The 26,443-nt window shown below is 42.4% G+C and overlaps 1 protein-coding gene across 1 annotated transcript; it reads left to right on the top strand.

The window, feature by feature from the left end:
- The first annotated feature begins 251 nt into the window (after positions 1-251).
- atp6v0a2b (ATPase H+ transporting V0 subunit a2b) lies at positions 252-26,171 on the top strand. Its single transcript, XM_061039263.1, has 20 exons — positions 252-802; positions 2,315-2,393; positions 2,920-3,017; positions 4,628-4,765; positions 4,849-4,946; positions 11,166-11,292; positions 13,477-13,559; positions 13,661-13,754; positions 15,488-15,700; positions 17,453-17,603; positions 18,324-18,463; positions 18,546-18,703; positions 19,073-19,163; positions 21,107-21,225; positions 21,319-21,529; positions 21,612-21,731; positions 21,833-21,952; positions 22,050-22,167; positions 23,055-23,226; positions 23,322-26,171. The coding sequence occupies exons 1-20, from the start codon at positions 686-688 to the stop codon at positions 23,422-23,424; spliced, it is 2,550 nt and encodes an 849-aa protein (XP_060895246.1). The 5' UTR covers positions 252-685; the 3' UTR covers positions 23,425-26,171.
- Positions 26,172-26,443: the final 272 nt, after the last annotated feature.

Below are 26,443 nucleotides of genomic sequence, written 5' to 3'. Positions count from 1 at the left end.
CTCCCCCTGGGCCTTTTCTCTTTCATTATGATAACCGATAAGAATTTGTCTAATATAAAAGTCGTGTAGGCAGATAAAGCTCGGTTTGTATGTGAATAAATGAAGTTTATTGTGTGTGTACCGGTATGCCTTTTTCCAACCGCCTTCAGGCAACGCTGAGTGTTTAAAGGTACCATTGTCTCTGTAAGTGCTACTGCGCAGACTCCTGGAGTCGGTGTTCATTGGTCGACGGTACTTTCACTGCCGTGGAAGTTGCTCGTATTCAACAGTGTGAAGTGAAGTGACGTGTAGCTCTGTGGATATCGCAGCGGACGTCTGCAAAAACTTTACGTGGAGTGAGAAGAGTCGGAGCTTCACCTTTGGATAAGCTGTTGGATCCGTTTTAACACTTTAATGGCGAACAGTTTCCGGTTTAACTCGGACGGAAGAAGTTTTTCATCCTAACATCTAACAACACGGCTCTTACCGGTTAGCCTCCTAGCTAACAGGAACAGCCTCCGTTGTAAGGATAGCTACCTGAAGTGTCTGTTATGTAAATCAATTATGATGTTATCACCTGAGCCGAAACATGGAAGGCACTAAAGGGGACTTTCCTGACTGTCCTTGACGTGCTTTTATCAAACTGGACTGTGAACGCAGCAGTTAGCTTGCTAACGTTAGCCCGTCAGATATCAGATCTGTCAACATGAGCTCTCTGCTCAGAGGGGAGGAGATGTGTCTGGCCCAGCTGTTTCTGCAGTCTGGATCCTCATACGACTGCATCAGTGAACTCGGGGAGCTGGGACTTGTGGAGTTCAGAGACGTAAGTCCAGAAACACACTCATGTCTCACTTCTGACGGTTACTGCTGAGTTTGCAAACATGCAAAAACACTGATTAACATCTTATCTACAAACCACTGGAGCTCCTCTGACACTCAAGGACTTTTACTTTTCATTGAAGTTAGATGTGATAATTTGTCTCTTACAGGTGCATCTAAAAAAAAGTAGAATTTAATTCATATGTCCCAGATTCATAACACATAAAAGATAAAGATAAACTTCATTCATCCCAGCAGGGAAATGTAGTTCCAGCAGCCAGCATACACACACACACACACACACACACACACATACATGTGTACATGTACAAAAAAGTGGTATGGATGGTCCATGTTCATAAGTAGCTGTTACTCATAGATAACAGTACAAAATACTAGCTCTGCCAGTGCATAGTATGATAGATAAATAAAGAATTATTATAAAAAAGAAAAGCAGTCAAGTGTGCAAAATACAGTTTGATATATGCAGCTCAGGCTAAAGTTTAAAAGTTTAAATGTCTTCTGTCCTTACTTAAAGGGGAGTCGTTATAAAGTGCAATTGCAGTAGGTAAAAAAGTATTTTTAAATCTGTCCTAAAGAGAAATATGTAAAGCCCTGTTGTTTTTAATCTTGGTAAATACGACTTGCAGCTCATGAAAATCAAAAATCCAGTGTCTCAGGACTTATAACACAGCAATGTCGGGGTTCCTTTTGCATGAACTATGTCAGGGATGGGCAACTTTAGTCACAGCAAGGGGCCACATTCATTTAATTCTCACTGCCAGAGGGCCAAATTGTAGAATACAAAAACGATTACAGTCAATTATGTCTCAAATTTAACTCCACATATACCAGTGAGCAAATATTATTATGGACATATTTCTGGTTTTCATGATTTCATGGCAGATTGCATCACGTTTTCTTCATGTTTCCAATTAATGGATATGTAGAAATTGACCTGAGGGTTGATGGGGGCCGCATTTGGCCCCCGGGCCGCCAGTTGTCCACCCCTGAACTACTGCATCAATGTGGCGTGGAGGCAATCAACCTGTGGCAGCGCCAAGGTGTGATGGAAGCCCAGGTTGCTTTGATAGCATCCTTTAGCTCGTCTCTCATCTTCCTCTTGATAATACCCCATAGATTCTCTCTGTTGTTAAGCGTGTTAGCAGTCAAGCCCAGTAATACCAAGCTCAGCAAACCAGTTACTGGTAATGGAAATCAGCATCAAAGCTCGTCAGCAGATGGAAGCAGGAAATGCTCTAAAATCTCCTGGTGGACCTCCTCGTTGGATCAAACAAAACACTAGCAGATGACATGGCACCACTGACTGTGGAAACTTCACCCTGGACTTCTGACCGGAACCCCATCGAGTAATGTCAAGATGAAGACCAAACAATACAGACAAGCTGCCGCTGTCAGAGATAAACCTTTAAGTTCGTTGGCTTGCTGATGAGTTGGGTGTGGATTGTTTATCTTTTCAAGTCTTGACTGAAAATGTTTGTTCCACTTCTTTCAGCTCAATCCCACTGTGAACGCATTCCAACGGAAACACGTCAATGAGATCAAAAAATGTGAAGAAATGGAGCGGATCCTCGGTAAGGAAATCGATCAATCACTCAATCTTTATTCGTATAGCACCGATCCATAGCAGCAGGCCGTCCCCACCAACAATCCAGAGGAACCTACGAGAGCTCAGCAGCTCTCAGGAAAATGTCTTTAACTTTGCTGTACTGCTTCCCCGTAAGGCTTCATGCATTTATTTTTTATCAAGCTCTAGATAAAGACAAACTTTTGGCAGGAAATTCAATTCATTGCAATTCTCATAGTCTCTGACAGGATGAAGATAAAGCTTCGATTGGGACACATTAAAGCAGAGCCGGTGATCTCACTTCACTGAATTGAAAACCCCTGAACATAAAGTCATAAGAAATGTCAGCTGGTTGTAGATTTAGTTAAAGTCAAATGCCACGCTTAGTTAACTGAAGGTTTTTTATTATTAGATTAAAAGAGGAGAATAACACACCGCTGAAAGCCTGCTGCTCACGGTTCTTAGAAACCTTTTAGACTTATTTAAACTGTTTTTAATGTCTTTAAAATGATGACCTTTTTAAAAAAAATCAGGATACCTTCTGAGGGAAGTGAAGAAAGCCGACATCTCTCTGCCTGAGGGAGACGTGAACCCTGTGGCTCCTTTACCAAAGCATGTCATGACTATAATGGTTAGTAACGTCATTATCTATCATGTGTTTCATGTTGTATGTTGATGGTGGTTTACCTGGACAGTTTCTTTAAAGTCTTTATATGTGATGTTTCACACTTAAATATAATAGAAATCAAGTATATCCTCTGAAAATAACTCTGTGAGTCATGACTGTCTACAATGGGTGTAACACCCGAGTCCCACTGTCTGTGATGTTTCAGAGTTTTCAGAGTCCTATCTTCAGTTTGTTTACATCGCCCGGACGGCCGGCTGACTCCTCCCCTCGTGTATAAAAGTTGTTTAATTGAGGGACAAGAGAAAAGAAGAATAACATACTGTACTCACTGCTTAACTGTGTTTCTAGATCACGCTCATTTCAGGTAAATTTACATGCAGTGTGAAGATACGAGCATAATAAAGATCGCTAGCATTAGCATGCTAACACAACAATGCAGCGCGAGTTGTTTTGGTTTCATGCTGGTGCTCAAGGGCGACATCTGCTGGATCAAAAAATCACATATAAAGACTTTAAACCTGTGTCGACTTTATATCACTACGCCTTTAAAGGTGTAATCTGTAGACGTTTTCACACTAAAATATCTAAATTAGTTTAAAACTGAGGGGCTGCACGGTGGTTCAGTGGTTAGCCTCACAGCGAGGAGGTTCCTGGTTTGAATCCTGGTCAGACAGGATCCTCTCTGTGTGGAGGTTGCATGTTCTCCCCCGTACTCCGGCTTCCTCCTACAGTCCAAAGACAAAGACATGCACGTTGGGTTAATTAGTGACTCTGAATTGCCCGTAGGTGTGATTGTGAGTGTGGCTGGTTGTCTGTCTCTATATGTCAGCCCTGTGATTGAGTCCAGGGTGTACCCTGCCTCTCGCCCCAATGACAGCTGGGATCGGATCCAGCCCCCCCCCGCGACCCTGACCGGGAAAAGCGGTAAAGATAATAGATTATGGATGGAATTAAAAATGGACTAAACCTATCTTATTTGTTGTTGAGTACTTACATTATTTCTCATATTTCCAACAGTTATCAGAGCCAGAGAACTCCTTCGTTTTATAGTTGTAACGCCCCGTATGTGTGTGGTGGCCGCCGCAATGACAGAAAACGACATGTTTATTGTTGCCATGGAAACAACAGGTGTAACATGGAAGCCCGCTGCATAAGAAAGCAGGAAATGCTACTGAAAGCTGCTGGACTGTTGCTGTTTGTGCTGCTGTGATAAAACCGTCATGTAAATTATTCTCGGATACATTAGCTCGTCTGTAAATGTGTTCTCTTCCTCGGATCTGTTTCGTCCGTTCGTCTTGACTACGGTCCACTGGGAGTTCAGTTTTCATCTGGGATGGGGGGGTAGAGTAGCAGAGAGAATCACTCCCATGATTCCCCGCCTGCCTCTATTGTTATTGTTTTGATTGAGAGCCGCCCTGGTGGCTGAATTTACATACTGCGCGCGTTCAATGAATGTAATTTATTGGAGTATTTTCTCTCTGTACAAACATGAATCATCAACCTGCTTTAGTCTGAACATTTGTTTGATGTTTTTTTTTTAATGTTACAGCCTCATAGTAATCGATTTAGAATGACTTTTATATCGCTGGATGTCTCTGTGTGTGTGTTCACAGGAGCAGCTGCAGAGGCTTGAAGTGGAGTTAGGAGAAGTCACCAGGAATAAAGAGAAGCTGCAGAGGAATCTGCTGGAGCTGACCGAGTACACACACATGCTGCGCATCACACGTAACTTTGTACAGAGGCCGGCCGAGGTAAGTGCAAGCGTTTTATAATAGAATATGTTCTTAGGTTTGATTTTCTTCTTTACCTCTCTGTATTCTGTCTTTCATTTTAGCGAGAGCCCCTCCAAGTGCAGTACGAGGAGTTTCCCTTCCTAGAAAAAGACACGATGATGGACTACAGCAGCATGCAGAGGCTCGGAGCCAAACTGGGGTGAGGATGACGTTTTTTTGCTTGCCATATTAGCTCTTATCAAAACAGATTTAAATGTAATCTAGAGTTGACAACAGACACTATTAAAGCCGTCTTCACACATGCACTCCTCAAAATATCTAGATCATTTCAGAATCAGATTTATTGGCCAGGTATGCTTACACACACACACACACACACACAGAACTGTGCTCTCTTATGTACAGGTACAACATTAAATATCAACAATAAACATAATAAGAAAAGACTAATATTTACATGACTAAATATGAAACAGTGCAGTGGTGAATAGTGCAGAAGATGCTGAAGTAACATGATAATAAGTAAAATGCAGTTATGTGACAGATGGGTCAATTAAGATGTCAATTACAGTATTTACATAAATAAGTGTGCGTGTATTGATCATTTAAATTAAATAATATATATATACAGATATGTATATTCACAGTAGATAGATAGATACTTTATTCATCCCCTTGGGGAAATTCAGGTATCCAGTAGCTCACGTAGTCAGACAAATAAAACAAACCAAACAAACAAAAAATTGGACAAACAATAAAAGTCAATAAAAGTCAATAAAATAGTGAGCAATATTGCACATAATTAAAATTGTATATAAAAAAGAAGAGCCGGAGGTAGATATTAAATAAATAAGTATTGCACTATTGTCCATTGAGCGTATGTGTGTATGTGTGCATGTGAGGGGGGGCAGAGAGAGAGAGAGAGAGTGGGAGAGAGTCACAATAAGCCCCTGCCCTCGACTGAGGTGTTGTGTAGTCTGATGGCTGTGGGGACAAAGGATGCTCTGTACCGCTCAGTCCTACAGCGCAGCGAGATGTGTCGTCTGTTGCGGCCGCTCCTCTGTTCTGCCAGTGTGAGGTGTAGAGGATGGCTGGCATTGTCCGTGATGGCCTGCAGTTTACTTTGTGTGCGTCTCTCCACCACCACCTTCAGCTGATCCAGACTCCTCCCGAGCACCGAAGCAGCCTTTTTGACCAGTTTGTCCAGCCGTCTGATGTTCTTGTCTGCTATGTTGCCTCCCCAGCAGACGGCAGCGTAGAAGAGGACACTCGCCACAACTGAGTGGTAAAACATCTGCAGCATTTCACTGCAGACATCGAAGGACCTGAGCCTCCTAAGGAAAAATAGTCGGCTCTGTCCCTTCCTGTAGAGGGCATCTGTGTTCACGGACCAGTCCAGTTTATTGTAGGTGCACCCCTAAGTATTTGTAGGTTTCCACAATCTCGATGTCATTCCCCTGGATGTTGACTGGGTTAGGTGGGGGCTTCGACCTGCGAAAGTCGACCACCATCTCCTTGGTTTTGGAGGTATTCAAAAGGAGACCGTTCTTCTCGCTCCAATCAGTGAAAGCTTTAACCAGATCCCTGTACTCCCCCTCCTGACCCTTCCTCACACACGCCACAATAGCTGTGTCGTCAGAGTATTTTTGAATGTGGCAGGACTCAGTGTTGTGTTTGAAGTCCGCTGTGTACAGAGTAAAGAGGAATGGAGCAAGAACAGTCCCCTGTGGAGCGCCTGTGTTGCTCACCACTGTTCCGGAGACACATTTCCCCAGTCGGACGAACTGTGGGTCAACACCCATCTTTTCGAGCTTTCCTCTGAGTGCTGATGGTTGAATGGTGTTAAAAGCGCTCGAGAAGTCGAAGAACATAATCCTCATATAACCCCCCGGCTCATCCAAGTGAGAATAAGCCCGGTGGAGCAAGAAAAGGACAGCATCGTCCACTCCAATGTTTTGCTGGTAACCAAACTGTAGGGGGTCAAGTGCATGTACAGTCTGTGGTCTCAGGTGGCGGAGAACCAGCCTCTCCAGTGTCTTCATGATGTGCGATGTGAGGGCCACCGGTCTGTAGTCATTCAGCTCAGCCGGGCGCCCGGCCTTGGGTACCGGAACAAGACATGATGTTTTCCACAGAACCGGGACCCTCCCTGTCTGCAGGCTCAGATTGAAGATCCTCCGGAGGGGCTCAGCCAGTTGAGCTGCACAGACCTTTAACAGTCTCGGACACACACCACCCGGGCCAGCAGCTTTCCCTGGGCGCAGCCTCCCTAGCTCGTTCCTCACCTCGTCTGCTGTGAAGGAGAGGGGGGGCCCAGGTGAGAGAGGAGGTGCAGCCACAGTGATGGGACTGCCACGGTGTTGGTGTAGGGGAGAAGGTGGGGGAGAAGGTGGAGGGGGGGAAACCGCAGCTAAAGCGATGGGGGAGGAGATGGGCAAGGCTGTGCTGGCAGGGGCAGGGTCGACACCAGCTGCCGTGTCAAACCTGTTGTAGAAGTGATTGAACGCATCAGCCCTGTCCACACCACCCGCTGTTGCCTGACAGTTCTTCTGCTTGTAGCCGGTGATGATCTTCATACCCCTCCACACCTCTCTAGTGTTGTTATGCTGCAGCTTTCTCTCCACTTTCCTTTTGTAGTCCATCTTGGCCTGCTTTAAACTCCTCTTTAGTTCATGTTGCACTTCCTTGCGCTTCTCCCTGTCTCCATTCCTGAAGGCCTCCTTTTTCTGGTTTAGGAGTGTCTTAATGTCACTGGTGATCCAGGGTTTATTGTTTGAAAAACAATGTACAGTCCTCGTTGGCATGACAGTGTCCCTACAAAAGATAATGTAGTCTCTAGTACAGTCAACCATTCTATCAATGTCAGTGTCCGAGTTATTATCATTTACCTGTGACTCCAGCAGTACATCCCAATCCGTGCACTCAAAGCAGGCCCTCAAAGACTCACTGGCCTCTGGTGACCACTTCCTGAATGTGCGGGTAGTTGCAGGCTGCCTTCGTACGCAGGGTTTATAGGAAGGCTGAAGAAAGACCAGGTTGTGATCTGATCTGCCAAGTGGTGGAAAGGATGAGACACTGTATGCCTCCTTGGCATTTGCATACAGCAGATCAAGTGTCCTGTTTTCTCTTGTAGGACAGTCAACGTACTGTGCAAAGCCGGTCAGATGGGAGGTGAGGCTGACATGATTAAAATCTCCTGATATCACGATGAATGCTTCAGGGTGCTGGGTCTGTACTCTCGCGACAGTCTCGTGAATGACGTCACAGGCTACTGTGGGCAGTGAAGCCGGGTAGCTCAACACAGGAGTCCGGGATGTTGTTATTCAGCCAGCTCTCCGTAAAACACATAAGACTACATTCCCGGTATGCCCGCTGGTTCTTCACCAGTGCCTCCAGCTCATCACATTTGTTAGACAGAGAGTTGACATTCCCCATGATAATCGATGGTAAAAACCGGCTTGTATCTCCTTCTCCTAGATGTTAGCTTAGCCCTTAGCTTAGCACCAGCTCTGCATCCACGATACGGCTCCTTCAGCTCAGCCGGGATAGTGTGTTTAACTCCACGCCTGGTCCATTGCAACGCAAGGAGTGCTTCCCTTGTGAATACAACTTTCACCGGAGCTGTAGTCATTGTCGGTCAAAAAAAGCACAAACGAAAACACGCGAAAACACACTTGATACAAACAAACTGCAAGAGCTACAAGGACGTGCTGCCACTCAGTACGGCGCATGATAAACGCATCCGGTGACGGTTGGTTTAGAGTAATTTCACAGCAGCAGGTCTGACATTCTGTGACTGTTTAGCGTTCATCAGAGTGACAGTCTGGGGGAAGAAACTGTTCTTATGACGGGTTGTTTTTTGCGTACAGTGATCTGTAATGCCTGCCAGAGGGGAGGAGTTTGAAAAGTTTGTGTCCGGGGTGTGAGGAGTCTGCAGTGATACTACTTACCTACTGCATACATTCTATGCAACTTGCAGCAATAATAATATATATAAACGTCACTCCCCAGCCTATTGGCTCAAGCTGAATTCTCCAGAGAATATCCTGCTGCGTTCTCACATCAGATCACTCGGACTTGTTGCTGAAAAAATACTAGGGGTCTGGTGGGAGAAACTCCGGGTGAAGTCTGAGGGAAAATGTGTCTGTTTGTGTTCACACATACAGCTCCTCCTGGAAATATCAGGAGCTCTTCAAGAGTTTTCTGCAAGTGTGAAAGTCCTATAAGTCTGTCATGGTTGACCAGTATTACAGCTTTCACAATGTTATAACAGTGAAATAGTTGCATCATCTTTCTATTGTGTAGTGGCAGTCTGACTCCCCAAAATCGCCCAATGAATGTAACTTGAAGTCATTTCCAACTTGTGGTCGTTATAAAAAAGGAGGAACACGGTGAGATACTTTTAAACTCTTTATTAGTATTCAATCATCTTAAAAAGCTCAGACTAAAGACCAGGCGCCGTATTCACAAAGATTACTAAGTACAAGGAGTTGCTCCTGGTGACACATTTCTAGTTAAATTCTTAGAATCGTGTTGTTTTTGAAGAATTTCTCCTGAAAGTGAAGACTAGATCATGGTTAAGACAAAGTATCTTAGCCCTCAAGAAGGTGAGAAAGTGTTTGGAGGACTTTTAAGAGGCTCACGAGTTTCTTAAGCAGAGGAGAAAACATCAGAGACAGACGGAGAGACAGGTGATCACACTACTTACAGCTCTGTCACAGCTTCATATAAATATCAGTTGGCTTAAGTATTAAAGTTACCACCTTTGTAAATAGACCTGAGCAAATAAGAATGAAGGTACAACAAGTGAGGACTGCACACAAAGAGAACAAAAGGAGTAGAGATGGGAGTCCTGATTAAGACTATTCTTACTGAATCGTAGTTGGGCTGAACTGAAGCATGCATGATGAAAAACACTGAACACAACAGGACCCCAAATGCACCTTCACACGCTCACTCATGGTTAAAAAAAAACTGTGCATCTTCCACTGATTCCTGCTGTCCTGCCCTTGCTCTCCTGTGACTCCCTCTTTTTGTGCTGCGTTTGTTGACCAGGTGTGCAGGTAACAAAGCAGCAGCAGGAGCAGCAATGTTTAGATGCAGTATTCTCCTTACACACACTTCAGCACACATCAAAATTGGCAACAAGAGAATGCAAAAAAAGTAAAGTGATGCAAAGTTTCTGCTTTAAGGGGGTGGCGGTTGTGGCGGTTGTGGCATGGCCGCTTGTACGGAGGCAATAGTCCCTGTTGCAGCAGCCGTGGGTGTCGGGGTCAGACCTTTGCTGCATGTCACCCCCTACTCTCTACTCCCAGTGTTTCCTCTCTCTCTTCAGCTGTCCTGTCTAGTGGGGGTTGTACTTCTATTTTCTTTATCTTATATCTTTTTGTGTCTTGTGGTCTCACTTTCAACCATCACTTCCCTCACTGACTGACACACTTTGAGTTCACAGCCCACACACACACACACACACACACACACACACACACACACACACACACACACACACTCATGCGGAACTGAACTGCAGCTCTGGCTCTTTGCCAAACAACACTTTCGCGCACAGAAGTTTATTGTTTAACTTTTCAATTCCTCAAATATTCAGAAAGTCTGTGGGGGAATAATTCAGACTCTGTAGAAGGAACAGAGCTGACGTCGCATGTGAGTCTTTGTTGACTGAATATGAAGTGAAAGTTCAAAGGAAAGACGGCTAACCTCAAATTTACATTTCCTGCCGTCACTGCAAAGAGAACCTGCCGCAGTATCAGAGCCACCGCAGGCAGCTTGATTTATGTTCAGCTGAGCACAAAGTGACTTCAGACTTCATGATGGTCACTGGGATGCTTACCAGATTCCACACATGCACTCATAATGGTGACGACTTTCATACATGCAAACACTGAGTCTCCTCACTATATTTCTCCATGAAAGCCATCGTCTGTCACTGGTAATCATTTGAATATTTTGAAGCTGTGAGCTGCAGAGTTGCAGACTCTCTTGCTGTTGGAAACCTTTAAAAATGTGACGGAAGAACTGACGATTTTTAAATATTAGGTACAATATAATACTATTGATCATTAAAAAATCTGAAATAGAATTGTTTTCAAACATGTGGTACCGAAAAAGTATAAAAAATGTTGACAACCCAGGGCCCTGGTAGCCTAGTGGTTAGTGTGAGTGCCCCATGTGCAGAGGCTTCAGTCCTCCAGGCGGGTGGTCCGGGTTCCTTTCCTGCATCTCATTCCCCCCTCTCTCTCTCTCTCTGATTTCTGACTCTATCCACTGTCCTGTCTCTACAATAAAAACATAAAATGCCTCAAAATAAACATAGAAATGTTGACAACCCTGGCTTAGTGACCTCCTCCACTCGTGTTGTGATTTCATGCTGGTTTAAGTGATTCTCCTTGATCTCTTGCAGTTTCGTTTCGGGGCTCATCAAGAGGACGAAGATCGAGGCCTTCGAGCGGATGCTTTGGAGAGTTTGTAAAGGCTACACGATACTCAGCTATGCGGAGGTGGAGGAGTATCTGGAAGATCCCAGCACGGTACGTTTCTCAGAGATGATATTTTTCCTAAGTTTGTGTTAGGGTGAACTTACACTAGGCAATCTGTACCGTGCACAAGCACACGTTTGACCCCCACAGTCCAGTTGGTTGGACTAATGTGAGTGCTCCCTTACAGTCACATTACTTTCATTATTACTTTTGTTATGTCTTCTATCATCAGAGAAGGCAGGAGAGACTCGAGCATGAATGACTTATTGTCTGTATCTTACTTCCTCAGTTGAATTATCGTCTCTGTAGGAGCCTACCTCTGTGCAACAAGAGGAAAACAGAATCGATTTAAATTTGATAATCTGATTCATTTGACTGTTAACCAACTCTGATAACTCACTTTGAGTCTCATCCAAGAAAGTTTGTGAGGAGATCAGACCTACACTTGTGTTTGCACATGGGGAGGCGGGAGTAGCTCAGTCTGTAGGGACTTGAGTTGGTAACCGGTTCAAGACCCATTACGGAAAAAATAACAGTAATCAAGCAAGTCTCTGGAGAGGTGCCAGTTTGCTTCCTGAGCACTAAAGAGGTGCTCTCTCTATTAATGCATGTTCATAAGTTCCTGTTCCTGCAAGTGTGTTTATTCAGACCTCTGTGTGTGTCTGAGTCTGTGTGTGTGTGTAGCATGTCTCAACAACAGAGTGAAAATGAGTCTCCCTCCTCGGGGATTAATAATGTTCATCTTATTTTCTGACTTTAGTGGGACTGATGTTAGAGCTGTATTTCCATAAATAAAATCGCAGATGCACATGAATCCAACCTTTATGTGACTCAAAAACTGGACATCACTGTGCAAATAATACGGATGAATCAAATCCATGTATGAATGTTATTACGACACTGTTTAATTTTAAACATTTAGTTTAATTAGTTCCGCTCACGGTGATGTTCAGGTTTCTAAAAAAAGTGAATTCTGCATCTACAGAAAGATGTTTTTGTTCAGCTTTGGATACCAATAGTTGCACTTAGTTCTTAATATAAAAAAAACAAACAACTGAGGATGGCAAAGGAAATGCAACTATTTTCCTGTGTCCTCTGTAATGTTGTGTACCACATTGTGTATTTTGTATATTGTCAGCTATCCAAAAACTAAAATAACAAATAGAAAGACAGTCATAATAGTCAAAGCAGTTTGGCATCACAGATAAAATGAACTCACTTTGTTATTTATACATGCTGCATGATGTTCATCTCACCAAAACAAGCTTGGTCACTTCCCTTCCCTGAAACAGACCACAGGCCAGTGTATAGAAGAGTGTTTGTTAACTTTTCAAAAAAGAGCAAAGAAAAATCCAGAAACCTGCTGTTCCCATGAGTGCTGTGATCTTATCCATTCACACTGAATGACAGCGCTAATCCACTTATCCATTTCCTCTGCTCGACCAGAGGGCAGGCATGCAGGGCTGTGACTGGTCACTTAGGGAATGTCAGTCATTTCATACTCGGAAAATCAAGAAAATTTACTAGCAGAGTTTATATGACACTGACTAACTTTCACCCTCAAGTACAGTTGATTTTAAATGTCATATATTCTCCTCCTCTTCAACCAGTTTAAATAATTCTCAGAGCTCCTCAAAACATGTGTGTGAAGTTTCTTGTTCTAAATCCACTCTGATCCTGTATTTGATCATGTCTATAAACCCCTCTATTTCAGCCCTGCTCAGAACAGGCTGTTTCTGTGTCTGTACCTTTAAATATGTAAATGAGCTATGTCTGACCACGCCCCCTCTCTGGAAGGGCTTGGGTGTCTCGAGGCTTTCTCGCTCCATGTCCTATTGTTTACGGTGAGAAGGCAGACTCAGAGGGCAGAACAAACATCTAACTGTGGGAGTGTCACCCACCTGGGGGAGGGGCTACTGCCCTTTGTGATGTCATGAGGGGAAAATCTCCAAACGGCCTGTTTGAGCACACATTTTCTGAAAAGTGGAGCAGGCAAAAGATGGAGAAGATGGACTTTTCTCATCATTGGGTTGTTTGTAGACGGACTAGGGACAGATGTTAGTGTTAAAAAAAAAATGGCTTAGTGTATTTTGCATAATATGTGACCTTAAAGATTTGCAGGTCATCTTTAAGGTGTGTCCAGTTTTTGATGCATCACTTGAAACCATGTGAAACACTTGTCTTTGTTATTCATTTTGGTCTCATCATTGACTTTTTCTTGCATCCTTCCTGCAGAATGAGCCAACCAAAAAGGTGGTGTTTCTAATCTCTTACTGGGGAGATCAAATTGGCCAGAAAGTGAAGAAGATCTGTGACTGGTAATTATTCCACAGTTCTTTTTTAATAAGACTGCAGGACAAAGTGTTCTTTCTTTCTTGCCTTGGTTGTGTGTGTGAATAACTTATTTGGTCCTCTGCAGCTATCACTGTCACTTGTACCCATATCCCAGCAGCAACGAGGAGAGGAATGATGTTGTGGAAGGACTTAAAACTCGCATTCAGGACCTGCACACAGTAAGTCTGTTTATTAAAAGCTTCTGTGAGGAGGAGTTTTTGTCTGGTTTTCAAAACAGTCTGAATGAATACTGGTGCCTCTATATCAGCGACAAGGTTGGCTATTTTTATTTTTATTTTAATGTCTGTTAAAGGAGCAATATTTAACTCTGACACGTAGTTTTTAAAATGGGTACTGCAGTCCAAATTCAAAACATTGTAGAGAGCTGTCTAAAGTTAGAAGGAGGACATACTGGCTGCTGCATTGTTGTCAGAGAAGCCAGCACTTCAACATAGCATGTTTCCTTAATGTCTGATCATAAAGTAAGATACCTTTATCATTTCATTCAGTAGATATCTTACATAATGCTCCTTTAGAGCAACAATATTTACTTTTTTTCACCTTAAAATATACAGTAAGTTAAAAAAATAGGCCTTTTTTGCTCATATTTTGAAATAAGATGTTTATTCGGACTTGTCTGCTGAATATGGCTCATATTTAGTGTAATGAGACATTTTAAATTAGAAATTAGACAAATACACGTGCTAAGTTTTTGTAGTATAGTCATCTCCCTGTTTCAATATTAGGGTATTAAATTGAGCTCTCCAGGTGTTTAGCTAATAAAGGGTTAGTTAACATTTTCCAACAAAAGCTCGCCTAGTATCCTCTTGGCAGTGAATAAAACGACATCCCCCGATGATTTCTGCTCTCAACCGGCCTTTCATGGTCAAAGAACTCCAGAACCAAATCAAATGGTTGACTTATTTTCCCAACGATTAACCCAGATTGTGCCTTTCTGTGAGCCGGTCCTGGCAGGTCGAGGGTCTGTTAAGTCTGTGTCTGTGTTTCACTGTGAATGATTTGGTGGCTTTAACTCGCTGTGACTGAGAAACAGAATTACACTCACGTCCTGGAGCACATGATGCACATGAGGCCTCAGCTGAGAGTTGAACTGTTTTGTTTCTTCTCTTCCTTTAATGCACAATGCTTTTTTCATTCCCTCCCTTTTCTTGACTGTTTCTTTTTTTTCTGGATTTTATTCTCACACATTAAATTTAAAATGCATACAAATCTCTCTTGTACATATTTTCATTATTTATTCCTTTTTTTTTTAAAGGAACAATGTGCAACATTATTCAGTCTATCCTCTGTAAATGTCTCTCTGAGTCATGACTGTTGACAGTGAGTGAGAAGCTTGAGTCCTGCCGGCTGTGTTGTTTTTAGAGCCGTGTTTACATGGACGGGACGGTCCTGCATATGAAGCTGTTTTAGTCCAGGACTAGAGAAAAGAAGAACATAATCACTGATTATTTGGATGTCAACTAAACTTATTTTAGATCACGGTCATGCAGTGTCAATTTAAATGCAATGTGAAGCTACAAGCTAACTAAAGTGTGCTAACATTAGCATGCTAACACAACAATGCAGGACACAGGCAACTGCAGCTCGAGCAAAGGACAGCAGTTTGTTTTGGTTTCATGCAGGTGCTCAAGGGCGACATCTACTGGATCAAAAAGTCACATATTCTTCTTTTAACTTTCTATATAAACAATAAAAAAAAGACAATTTATGGAAACCTTTACCATCTTTTAATACACGGTACCCGAGTACGGTACAATAACAGTAAGATAGTGTTCACACTGGTCAAATGAACCGGTTCCAAGTGTGAAACGACACCTAAATCATTCTTTAACATTCCACCTTTTGTATAAATACTTACACTCCTGTTTTATCTCCCCGTGTGTCCGTCCAGGTTCTTCACAGGACCGAGGACTACCTGAGACAGGTCCTGATGAAGGCCTCAGAAACCGTCTACACCTGGGTCATCCAGGTCAAGAAGATGAAGGCCATCTACTATATTCTGAACTTGTGTAGTTTCGATGTCACCAACAAGTGTCTGATCGCTGAGGTCTGGTGTCCTGTCGATGATATTCCCACGCTGCGGCGGGCCCTGGAGGAAGGATCGGTGAGGAAACTCCGTAACCCTTACTGCTGGCACCTTTTACTTTTTGTGATACATTTATTGTTACATTTTCTCAGAAGTTGCTTGAACATCGGGAGCATGGCCATGGCCTTAAAGAGAAAATACATCTATTAGAATTATTAGAATCAAATTCAAATTTAAAATGTGGAAGCTCAATGTAACCAACCTAAAGAAGTACTCCTGCCTGTAAGGGGCGCCGGGATGGCCTCGCGGTTATGTTGCCGAGCCCATGTAGAGAGGCCGTAGTCCTTATTGTAGAAGCCTTGGGTTCAGGTCTGACCTCAGCCCTTTGCTTCAAGTCGTCCCCTGCTCTCTCGTCCCGGCGTTTCCTCTCTCTCTCGGCTGACCTTTTCAGTAAAGGCAAAAGTGGCCCAAAAAATAAAAAATCAACCTGTAATGCAACACTTCTTATATCAATAATTGTGATTCAGTTTGAATTATTAATAACAAAGCCTGTAATGAATTAGATGCATTTTTTTCTAATTGATTGACAGAACTAGTTTTTGTAGAAAAAGTTGGTCTGGGTAGAGTCGGTCGTCTCTCAATCGGAAGGTCGGGAGTTCGATCCCCAGCTCCTGCAGCCACATGTCTGATGTGTCTTTAAGCAAGACACTTAACCCCAAGTTGCTCCCACTGCTTCGTCTGCGGGATATGAATGTGTATGAATGGATGAGTTAATACTGATGGACTCTTTACACAGCGGCCTCTACCATCAGTGTGTGAATGTGTATGAATGGATGAGTTAATACTGATGGACTCTTTACACAGCAGCCTCTACCATCAGTGTGTGAATGTGTATGAATGGATGAGTTAATACTGATGGACTCTTTACTCAGCAGCCTCTACCATCAGTGTGTGAATGTGTATGAATGGATGAGTTAATACTGATGGACTCTTTACACAGCGGCCTCTACCATCAGTGTGTGAATGTGTATGAATGGATGAGTTAATACTGATGGACTCTTTACACAGCGGCCTCTACCATCAGTGTGTGAATGTGTATGAATGGATGAGTTAATACTGATGGACTCTTTACACAGCGGCCTCTACCATCAGTGTGAGAATGTGTATGAATGGATGAGTTAATACTGATGGACTCTTTACTCAGCGGCCTCTACCATCAGTGTGTGAATGTGTATGAATGGATGAGTTAATACTGATGGACTCTTTACTCAGCAGCCTCTACCATCAGTGTGTGAATGTGTAGGTGTGACCTGCGGTGTAAAAGCTCTTTGAGTATCAGAAGACCAGAAACAAGCTATACAAGCTCAAGTCCATTTACCAAAGAGTAGCACATTTAAAGCCTGTACAGTGGATGACTGTGCCTGCGCTCTACAGATGATCGTTCTATAGAAGATGTCTCTCTAAAGTAGTTAAAACATTCATTTATCGGCAGAGGTTCGGGCAAAAGCTCGGGCTGTATTTTAGTCTGCCCTCTGTTTGAGCTTTTGCTTGACTTGGCGAGAGTACTGAAAGGTGTCTGTTCGTTCAGCTTGCAGGCTGAGAAGGACGGAGTGTTCTTTGTGTTTCCGGAAAAGGAAACACAAAGATGAGTTAACTGTTGCTACAGAGCTTTATTTGTCTTCTCTCGGGTCTCTAATAATGCCATTAACTGCTCAACCACAAAGTTGTCTTTTTTCCTACCAACTTGCATCTGCATCTGCACTAATCAAATGATTCAAGACTTCACAGTGACCTCAGTTCATCACGTTTTCATTTCACATCTATTTCCAGAGAAAGAGCGGAGCAACGGTTCCGTCCTTTGTCAACCGTATCCCCACCAGTGACACGCCCCCCACCCTGATAAGGACAAACAAGTTTACCTCCGGCTTCCAGAACATCGTGGATGCCTACGGAGTGGGAAACTACAGGGAGGTTAACCCTGGTGAGTGGGATCCTCAGTCTTTCTCCCCTCTGTATGTTTACACATGCACCATGCTCCAAATATAAAATCTGCATTAAGCCGATTGTTTATGCAAAATTGGTTCTCAGTTTGGAGCACTTTAAAGGTGTTATGTCACAGAATCCAACTCAAAGACTTAATATTAACATGTTTTACATTTCCTTTTGTGATAACACATGCAGGATGTCAACAATATTTATTTTACAACTTGTGAGACTTGTCCACACAAGCATAAAAGTGCTTTCACACATGCACAAAACTCCTGAAAAGTTCCTTTAGTTTTTGGGGTTGAGCTGCATGTTTGAATGCAAACAGACACATTTTTCACCCTCACTTTACCCAAACTTTCTGCTGCCAGCCCCCCTTGAGTTAATGTGAGAACGCAGCAGGTCATATCAGAAGAATTCACCACGAGTGAGTGGGAGGGGGTGGTAACGTTTATTTCCTGCAACCAGCACATGACCATAGACTGTATGAATGTTAACGATAAGATCTCCGTGCATGTAATGAAACTGCTGCATTATGTTTTCTATTCTTCTCCGCTCCTTTGTTCATATTGTGAACATGTCGAACTACACATAGCATTGATATAAAAGCAAAAATTCTCATTATTGCATCATGTAGCGGACTCTGTTCTGCTTTTTTAAAATGTTTTATTTTGAAATGTGCTCCATGTAAAACTGTTCTCCGTCTCATTTGAAGCTCCTTTTACAATCATCACTTTCCCGTTCCTGTTCGCTGTGATGTTCGGGGACCTGGGTCATGGTGTCATCATGGCTCTGTTTGCCTTCTGGATGGTTGTCTATGAGAACAACCGCAAACTGAAAAACACCAGAAATGAGGTGAGCTGTGTTCCACTCATTTTTTAAGTCTTTTATATAGTCTGTCTGACGTGTTTCTGAGTGATCTAATGTGTGCTCACAGATCTGGAACACCTTCTTTGAGGGCCGTTATATCATCCTGATGATGGGCCTGTTCTCCATCTACACTGGCCTGATCTACAACGACTGTTTCTCCAAGTCCCTGAACATCTTTGGATCTCGGTGGAGTGTGAAGGCCATGTTCACAGCTAAAGTGTGGAAGTGAGTATCTGTTTTTAAGGGATCAGGCCCTGATGTGCAGAAGAATTATGTTACTGGTGATACATTTATAAAGAAACTATTAAAGTACAACCCTCCGCCTCTTTCTCTGTGCTACCTCGTATCACTCCGCTAAGCCCCTCCCACCAATCATGCACACAAACTGCAGTCCCCCCCCCCCCCATGACAGAGATGAATATTCAACATGCAAACAAGAGAGATTTGTTTGCATTGCAAATATTTTGTATGTGGGGATAAGAGGCAGCTAAGCAAAAGGGAGAAACTGAGAATAAAAACACGTCTGTAAGATGATGATTGCAGTGAAGTTTCACACTTTTAACACACTCTTGTGTTTTTATCCGTGACTAACAGGTGGGATGATGTCCACGGGAATCGGTTTCTCACTCTCGATCCAAACGTTACGGATGTTTTCCGTGGACCTTACCCTCTTGGAATCGACCCAGTGAGTTTGTGATTTTAAAAAGTCCTCATTTGACTTACTCAGGCTTCGTGTCCGCCTAGCTTTTTTTTTTCTTAGCGCCAGTGTCTTGTTATAAATGTTTTCTATGAGTAGAGAGCATACGCAGCAGTGATTGGCCGCCTGGAGGAGAAGCGCAGCGCCTTTGTGCGGCCGCTCCAAGTGCTCAAGTTGAGAATCTTTCAACTTTTCAGAAAGGCGCTGTTGACAAATGTTTGATATTCCTCGTAGTTTTGCCCGCCTACAGGTCGTGCCTTGTACCCACATCCTCTTTGCTCCACGTCTGATCGGGAAATAAACGATCGAAAAGAAAAAACATGCAGTAAAAAGTAACAGAGCCGTGTCGGTCATACAGCAGCCGTTGTCATCAAACTGTCGTCATAGAGGCAGGACGGAGGTGCATCGCTTTTCCTCTCAGCGCTCAAACACTTCATCCAAGCACTCCTGAGCGCTTTTCTGCCTGGAAAAAAAAAACTAGGTGGACACGGAGCCTAACATAGACAGAAAACAAATCTTTAGATATTGTGTCACCAGGACCTACACAACATCCTTTTAGTAACTGAGAAACGGGTTAGCATACAAAAGAGTTAACACTCGCTGATGATCCATGTGCAGAAAAAGTCTGTTTCACTTTTTAAAGTCTGATACTGATTCATGCGTGTTGGCTCATAGCAACAAACAATCTGATGCAATGCAGTTTTAACATGTTAATGCGCTGCTGTTTGGAGCTGATTAGGAATGTGTGTGTGTGAGAGTGTGTGTGAGAGTGTGTGTGAGAGTGTGTGTGTGGCCACATGGGCGTTAATAAAAGCCCTTAACCAACAGGAGAAACTTTTATACCAGAACATTCCTCAGAGGCTTGTTACATTTAAATCATATTATTTCAGAATGTTTTGATATTCAAACAGAGACTACAAAAAAGCCGTTTGTTCGTGACAGTCGCGTCGGCTGCCGCTGAAATTATCTGGTGAAAACATTAGATTTCTTCATTAAACATTTTGTGTTACTCATAAAAAAAAAATGTTTAAAATCAAATAAAACTGAATCTTGAAAAATTTGAGTAATTGAATCACTGGGGTCAAAATAAAATTAGATCATTTCCAGGAACATTGATGGCTTCCTTATTAAGCAGTTAGATTTCTTTAAAAGCGCTGCTAAAGATAATATTTGACCCATCTTAACTAGTACATATCGTATAATAAAGCAATATCGACACAATATTCAGGACTCAGCCTGCAGCATCGAGCTATCAAGTATGACATCACAACCTGGAGTGTGAGTTTGCTTTAATAAAACAGTTATACAAGCAGCAAAGAGTAATGAAACCATCCACAAACTGCTGTGTACTAATACTATTTCCCCCATGACTACCCCATACATACTCAAACAGTAGATACTGCAGAGTGCCTACTAATCTGACCGTTAGCATGCCTTTAGCAACATAAGAGATTAAAGGTCACGTGATGTATTTCCAGTGCGAGCTACGTTGGATAAGCTAGCATCAAGCTAACACGACCGTCCACCTGTAAATAGCATTTGAAAAATATATTGTTTATTAAAATATATTGAATACAGGCTGCTGTGGGCCGTAGCCAAAATGAGAAACTTGCAGAGTCTCTGTCTGTCTGTCATCTCCCCAGCCTCTTCGTCCTCTGTCCTCAGTAAAATACACAAAAAAGCCTAAATGTTGTTGAAACATAGTCTTAATTTTAGCGAATAGTTGTATGAGTTTGGTTTGTCTGGGGTCACCAGAGTTTAGTGAAGTCAAAGAAGCCAAAAAAAGGTTGGGAACAACTGTGTTAGATTGATTAATAAAGACAAACGCTGTCTGCTGTAAAGGTAACTACTTTACTAACACTTGGCTGAGGCGGAGGGATACATGTTGTGAAAAGTCAAAGTGATCTTTCATTTATCTTTCATCTCCATAGATTTGGAACTTGGCGTCAAACCGGCTCACATTTCTGAACTCCTATAAGATGAAGATGTCGGTGATACTGGGAATCTTTCACATGAGCTTCGGCGTCGTCCTGAGCACTTACAATCACATGTAAGTACCAGATTTGATTATTGTTCTTTTGTAAAGCCCTGAATGTTGGACTTCATAAAATATCATGCTTTTTGTTTTTGTCAATCAAAACAGATACTTCAGGAAGAAGTACAACCTGTACTTGGCGTTTCTCCCTGAGCTGCTGTTCCTGCTCTGTCTGTTTGGCTACCTGGTGTTTATGATCTTCTACAAGTGGCTGGTCTTCTCTGCTGACAGCTCCAGACATGCACCGAGCATCCTCATCCACTTCATAAACATGTTCCTCATGCAGGGCGACGCCGTGCAGCCGCTCTACCCGGGACAGGTGAGGAAGCCAATGCAACACTAATATCACTCAATCAGATGATGTCAGAATGATTCAATATTGTTTTTTTTGCCTCTTCCAGACTGGCCTGCAGGTTTTTCTTGTGGTCATTGCTGTTCTCACTGTGCCCGTCTTACTCCTGGGGAAACCCGTCTACCTTTACTGGCTTCACAATGGAAGCCAGCGGCTGGGAATGTACAGGGTGAGGAATTAGAAAATGCATCGTCTGACTCCTCCAAAACATTTGTCTGCTGACTGTAATCATGATAATCTGATTCATCCCCCCCCCCCGGCTGTTTGCAGGGATATGAGCGAGTGCGGCGTAACAGTGAAGAGGAGCTCTATCTGATGAGGACTCATGACATGGAGGAGGGCGGCAGTCACAGCGATCTCTCCGTTAGTGGAGAGCGGCAAAAAGAGGAGGTCAGCAAAGCAAAAACATCTGCTCCAAAGCAACAGTTGTGATTCTTTTCTTCTTCTTCTGTCAGTGATGCTGAGCTGTGTTTTGTCGTTGTGACAGTTTGACTTTGGAGATGAGTTCCTGCATCAGGCCATCCACACAATAGAGTACTGCCTCGGCTGCATTTCAAACACGGCGTCCTACCTGAGGCTCTGGGCTCTGAGTCTGGCTCATGCCCGTGAGTATAACGCTTTGAATAACAACACGGAGGTAGTTCATCACTCCTTCAAACCTGTACACACACATACACACTCATGCTAATAACAAGTCTGTATTTCACTCTAAAGTAGCTTCATTAAAGGAAGATAAAAATCAAAGGGCTACCTGAAGTTTCATAACCCCTTCTCTGAGCTGTGCAAATTATTGCAAGTTCATCGTTTCTGCAATGTAAGCATATCCCAGAAGTCTGTATTTATCACTACAAACATGACAAATCATTCAATCTTAACAAGCAGTTTATTTTACACAATACAAACACCATGAAAAATAAAATGAGACGGTTTGCAGAGTTCTTCAAGATTGAGTATTGCATTTTACAGCATTATTTTCTAAAGCAGCTCTTTGTAACCTCTATCTGGATTAGCATTTTCTTTTCTTTTTTTGACCAACTTTTTATTTATTTTGAAAACCTTTACAGATGTATATCATCCAATAAATTTGTTTGGTAGTAATTCAGACATTTGTTATTTATTTCATTCATAATAACAATGCAAATGAAATAAAAAAGAAGAGGATGACAACACAACCCCATTTAGAGTTTTCATACCCCCCCCCTCCCCCCCCCCCCCCTTCCCATGGGTCTTGTATTTTAAATATAAATAGAAGCATTTACAATAAGTCTAAAAAAAAAATTTTTTAAAGTATATAGGCAGCTCAAATTAACAAAACAAATAATAATGATAGCAATAATGGGATTAAACATTTAAATACCACAGAGTAGTGGATTAGCATTTTCTGCAGACATTTATAGAAACAAATGACACCTTCACTAGCAGACAGAAGTTACACAGGGCTGTGACAGACTTCATCAACAGCTCCATTGACTGTGCTCCTCTTCTTTCACAGAGCTGTCAGAGGTGCTGTGGACCATGGTGATGAGAGTAGGAATACGCATGGACAGCATCCTGGGGGTTTTGTTCCTGGTGCCCATGTTTGGCCTGTTTGCCGTTCTCACTGTGTCCATCCTCCTGGTGATGGAGGGTCTGTCTGCATTCCTTCACGCCCTCCGCCTGCACTGGTAATTCTCTCTTTGTGTATTTAACAGCAACAGAGTGTTTTAAATGATCTCAGTGTATTTTTATCAGCTGTGTTTTTTTTCTTTCTTTTTGTCAGGGTGGAGTTTCAGAATAAATTCTACAGCGGCGGTGGATTCAAGTTCATCCCCTTCTCCTTCTCTCTGCTGCCCTCCAGCTTGGAGCACGACGGTTTACTGTGAAGGACTATCGGCTAAAACTGTGAAGTGGTAGACTGAAACCGATCCAGCGAGCAGCTTGCCATGACTATAAAGACATATTCAAGAGATTTTCTTTTTTTAATCGTTGAGCATCTTTCCACATAAAGAGGGTTTGTGTAGTGAGCCGTACAAACTCTGGACTGAATCATACTGCCTTACCAACACTTTCAAGAGCTCTTTTTATGCAGACATTTTCAACATGGCTACTAGAATTGTTTGTTGATTCCTTTTTACACTGAATGGAGCGATGTTTGCAATCTACTTTTCATGTGTTCAATTTTTCGATGTTGTGGAGGCATTCTGAAAGCAAAAGAGGTGTGAGGCGATGTCAGAATTTTAAACTTCAAATCAAAGATATCCATACATGTTTTCATACCGCAGCAACAATAGAAGTCTTATGCCCCGTGTCCACTTGGTGTTTTTTTCTCACCACCATCTTCTCTTTTAAATAGTTTTCAATGAGGAGAGCGTTCACAGCAGCAGGCGGCCGCCAGGAGAAAAAGCGCAGCGCACAGCGTCTTTTTTTCCCGAGCGCTCTGCCTCTGTTGTGCGGCTACACCGAGCGCTTCCAGTTGAAAGTCTTTCAACTTTTCAGAAAAGGCGTTGTTGACGTCACCGGCGCTCTTTTCCAATTGTACGATATTCCGCCTAGTTTTGATCGTGTCTTGTACCCACGTCCTCTTTGCTCCGTGTCTGCGCTCAAATGAATAACATTCAGTAAAAAGTAACGTAGCTGTGTCGGTCATACAGCGGCTGTTGACAACAGACAGGACGGACATGCAGCTCTTTTCTTATCAGCACTTCATGCACAGTCAGCACTTTTCTGCCCGGAAGAAAACGCTGTGTGGACACAGGGCCTGAGGATCTTGATATTGGATAATTATTTTGTTTGTTTGTATTAGCAAAAAAATGCAAACAGACTCCTGAACACTGTCTTAATGTCACAAATACATTGACAATGTTTCAAAATGAAACATGCTATATAGACAGTGTCGCCTCCTCTGCTCTCCGTGTGTATGTCACAGACTTAAAGGAAACTTTTTGCATCTTTATGAAACCTAAAAAGAACTTATGAAATGTCAGCATTATCCAACCTGTGGCTTTGAAATGACCTCCGACTTTCTCTCAAAGCGGCTTTAGTTTCAAAACATCTCTGAAGATCTGTAGTGTCCCAAAGTACTTTTCAACACTCTACATATACATCCTTTAAAACACATGATTATGAAATATAGCAGAGTATCAGAAACTTTGGCAACCTTATGGAGGTGGAAAGAATCGTCTGTCTCATTCTGCTGGTTCCCCCATTTTAATAGACTTTAAATAATCTGTCACTATCTCTGCTTCCTGCTTAACTTAGGAGCAATATCACCCTCACATTTCCACTTGATTCCCCAGTGAGGCAGCGTAACAGCTTTCCAGTGTAAAAGAGGCTAAAACACAAAAAGTACAGGTTGAATGTAGGAAACATTGCTATATGTCTTTCATATTGCTAATTTATGCCTCAAAAAGTATTGGTACCAAAATAAGTATGCTACACTGCAGAATGTTGTATTAGGCTAAATTTAATTCAATGAGTCGTTTATTGGTAGAAGTTGTCTCGTGGAGAACAACAACTCCCAGGAGGTAGCATGAACGAAAAGGATATTAGCATAAAGATAAGTAATGAGCACCAATGTGAAGCCTGGGTTATAATAAAGCAGTTTAAGGCTCATGTCTTTTCAAAGTGATGGACAGAAGTTAAAAAAAAATGTCTTCCTGTTCCTTCAAGAAATGACAGATTTTTAAATTCTTTACTTTCTTTGTCGAGTTATTTCTGTGAATAAGTTTGACATAATATTGATTCGGTTACTTTGAGCTTCACTTCGGCAGATGTTTCCATTCCCTTGGCTAACTCTTTGTTGCACTGACGGCCTTTTTCAGAAATCCAACCAAACGTCAGCTCGCTGTGTCTTTTCTTCCCGCTCTTCTGTGTTCTGTCTTTGTGGTACCAAAGCACTGCAAAGGAAAACGTGTCCGTACTGAGGGAGGGGGCGGTGGTGTGATGAGATGTATAGACTTCTACAGATTGATTTTTTTAATTTATTGTATTTTAAAATGTTACATCAGAATGTAAAGAGCGTATGATTTTACTGGTATGCATTCACGGTGTTGCCTTCGGGTTCTGCTTATTACTTTACAATTGAACATTCCAGCAAATCGGAAACGTTTCATGTCGTCGGCTCAGCTCTGCTGGTCGGGAGCCCCCTGTCATACAAATATCTAATATCCCATTTAAAACAAAGGTTAGGCCGTATTCAATCTGTGGTGGCCCAAAGTGAATTCAAATTGAAAGTATTTGTTGGTGTAGTTAATTTGTCAGTATTGTTTGGAGCTGGTAATTTTTTAGAAGGGAAGTAGACGCACTAGTTGTCATTGTTTGCACTTTTCCTGCAGTAAGATAACCGCCACAGATTTCAAAACGTGTCTCGAGTTTTAACAATGCAACACTGTGGTGTGAAATTTGATGATTGGACTGATAGTCATTGATTCATTGGGTAGAGTAATAGTTCATCAGCACCTTAATGCTCTTTTGTTAACACTGAATAGTTCAATGGGTTGGTTTAAAGTGTTTGTCATTTCCGTTCTTGGTATTCATTTTAACATTTTCTTTTTTTCTTTCACAAACACTCCATGTTTCACTTCTTTAGAGAAAATCGTCCTCATGTCAATAATAAAATGTATTTCTTTGACTTGTTTCTTTGGTGTCTGGATTAAGAGAAGCTTCATGAAAGTCAACAGCAAGACGTTTGATCTTCTTCATGGACTGACCTTTTGCATTTTAAGCAGATTTCAGCGTCACATGACTTGGTTTCATAGACTAGAGTTTGACGTTAATGAACTTTTTCCATAGTTCAATCTGTAGCTGAAGGAAAGGTGACTTTTATGCCTTTTAAAAGAAAGGAAACAACTGCTCAGACACACTCCAATTTATCACTTTTTTTTCATTATGATTGTTGAATGA

This window comes from Labrus mixtus, chromosome 5 (genome assembly GCF_963584025.1).
Source record: "Labrus mixtus chromosome 5, fLabMix1.1, whole genome shotgun sequence".
Lineage (NCBI taxonomy): Eukaryota > Metazoa > Chordata > Actinopteri > Labriformes > Labridae > Labrus > Labrus mixtus.
Note: the sequence above shows the minus strand (reverse complement) of the source record. Positions and strands in the feature narration are given on the sequence as shown.

Bases quoted from the DNA above. Each gene is read 5' to 3' on its own strand.
- atp6v0a2b (XM_061039263.1), top strand. From the start codon at position 686: ATGAGCTCTCTGCTCAGAGGGGAGGAGATGTGTCTGGCCCAGCTGTTT. The intron at 4,947-11,165 runs GTGAGGATGACG...GATCTCTTGCAG, and splicing joins AGGCTCGGAGCCAAACTGGG to TTTCGTTTCGGGGCTCATCA. The intron at 21,530-21,611 runs GTGAGGAAGCCA...TGCCTCTTCCAG, and splicing joins AGCCGCTCTACCCGGGACAG to ACTGGCCTGCAGGTTTTTCT.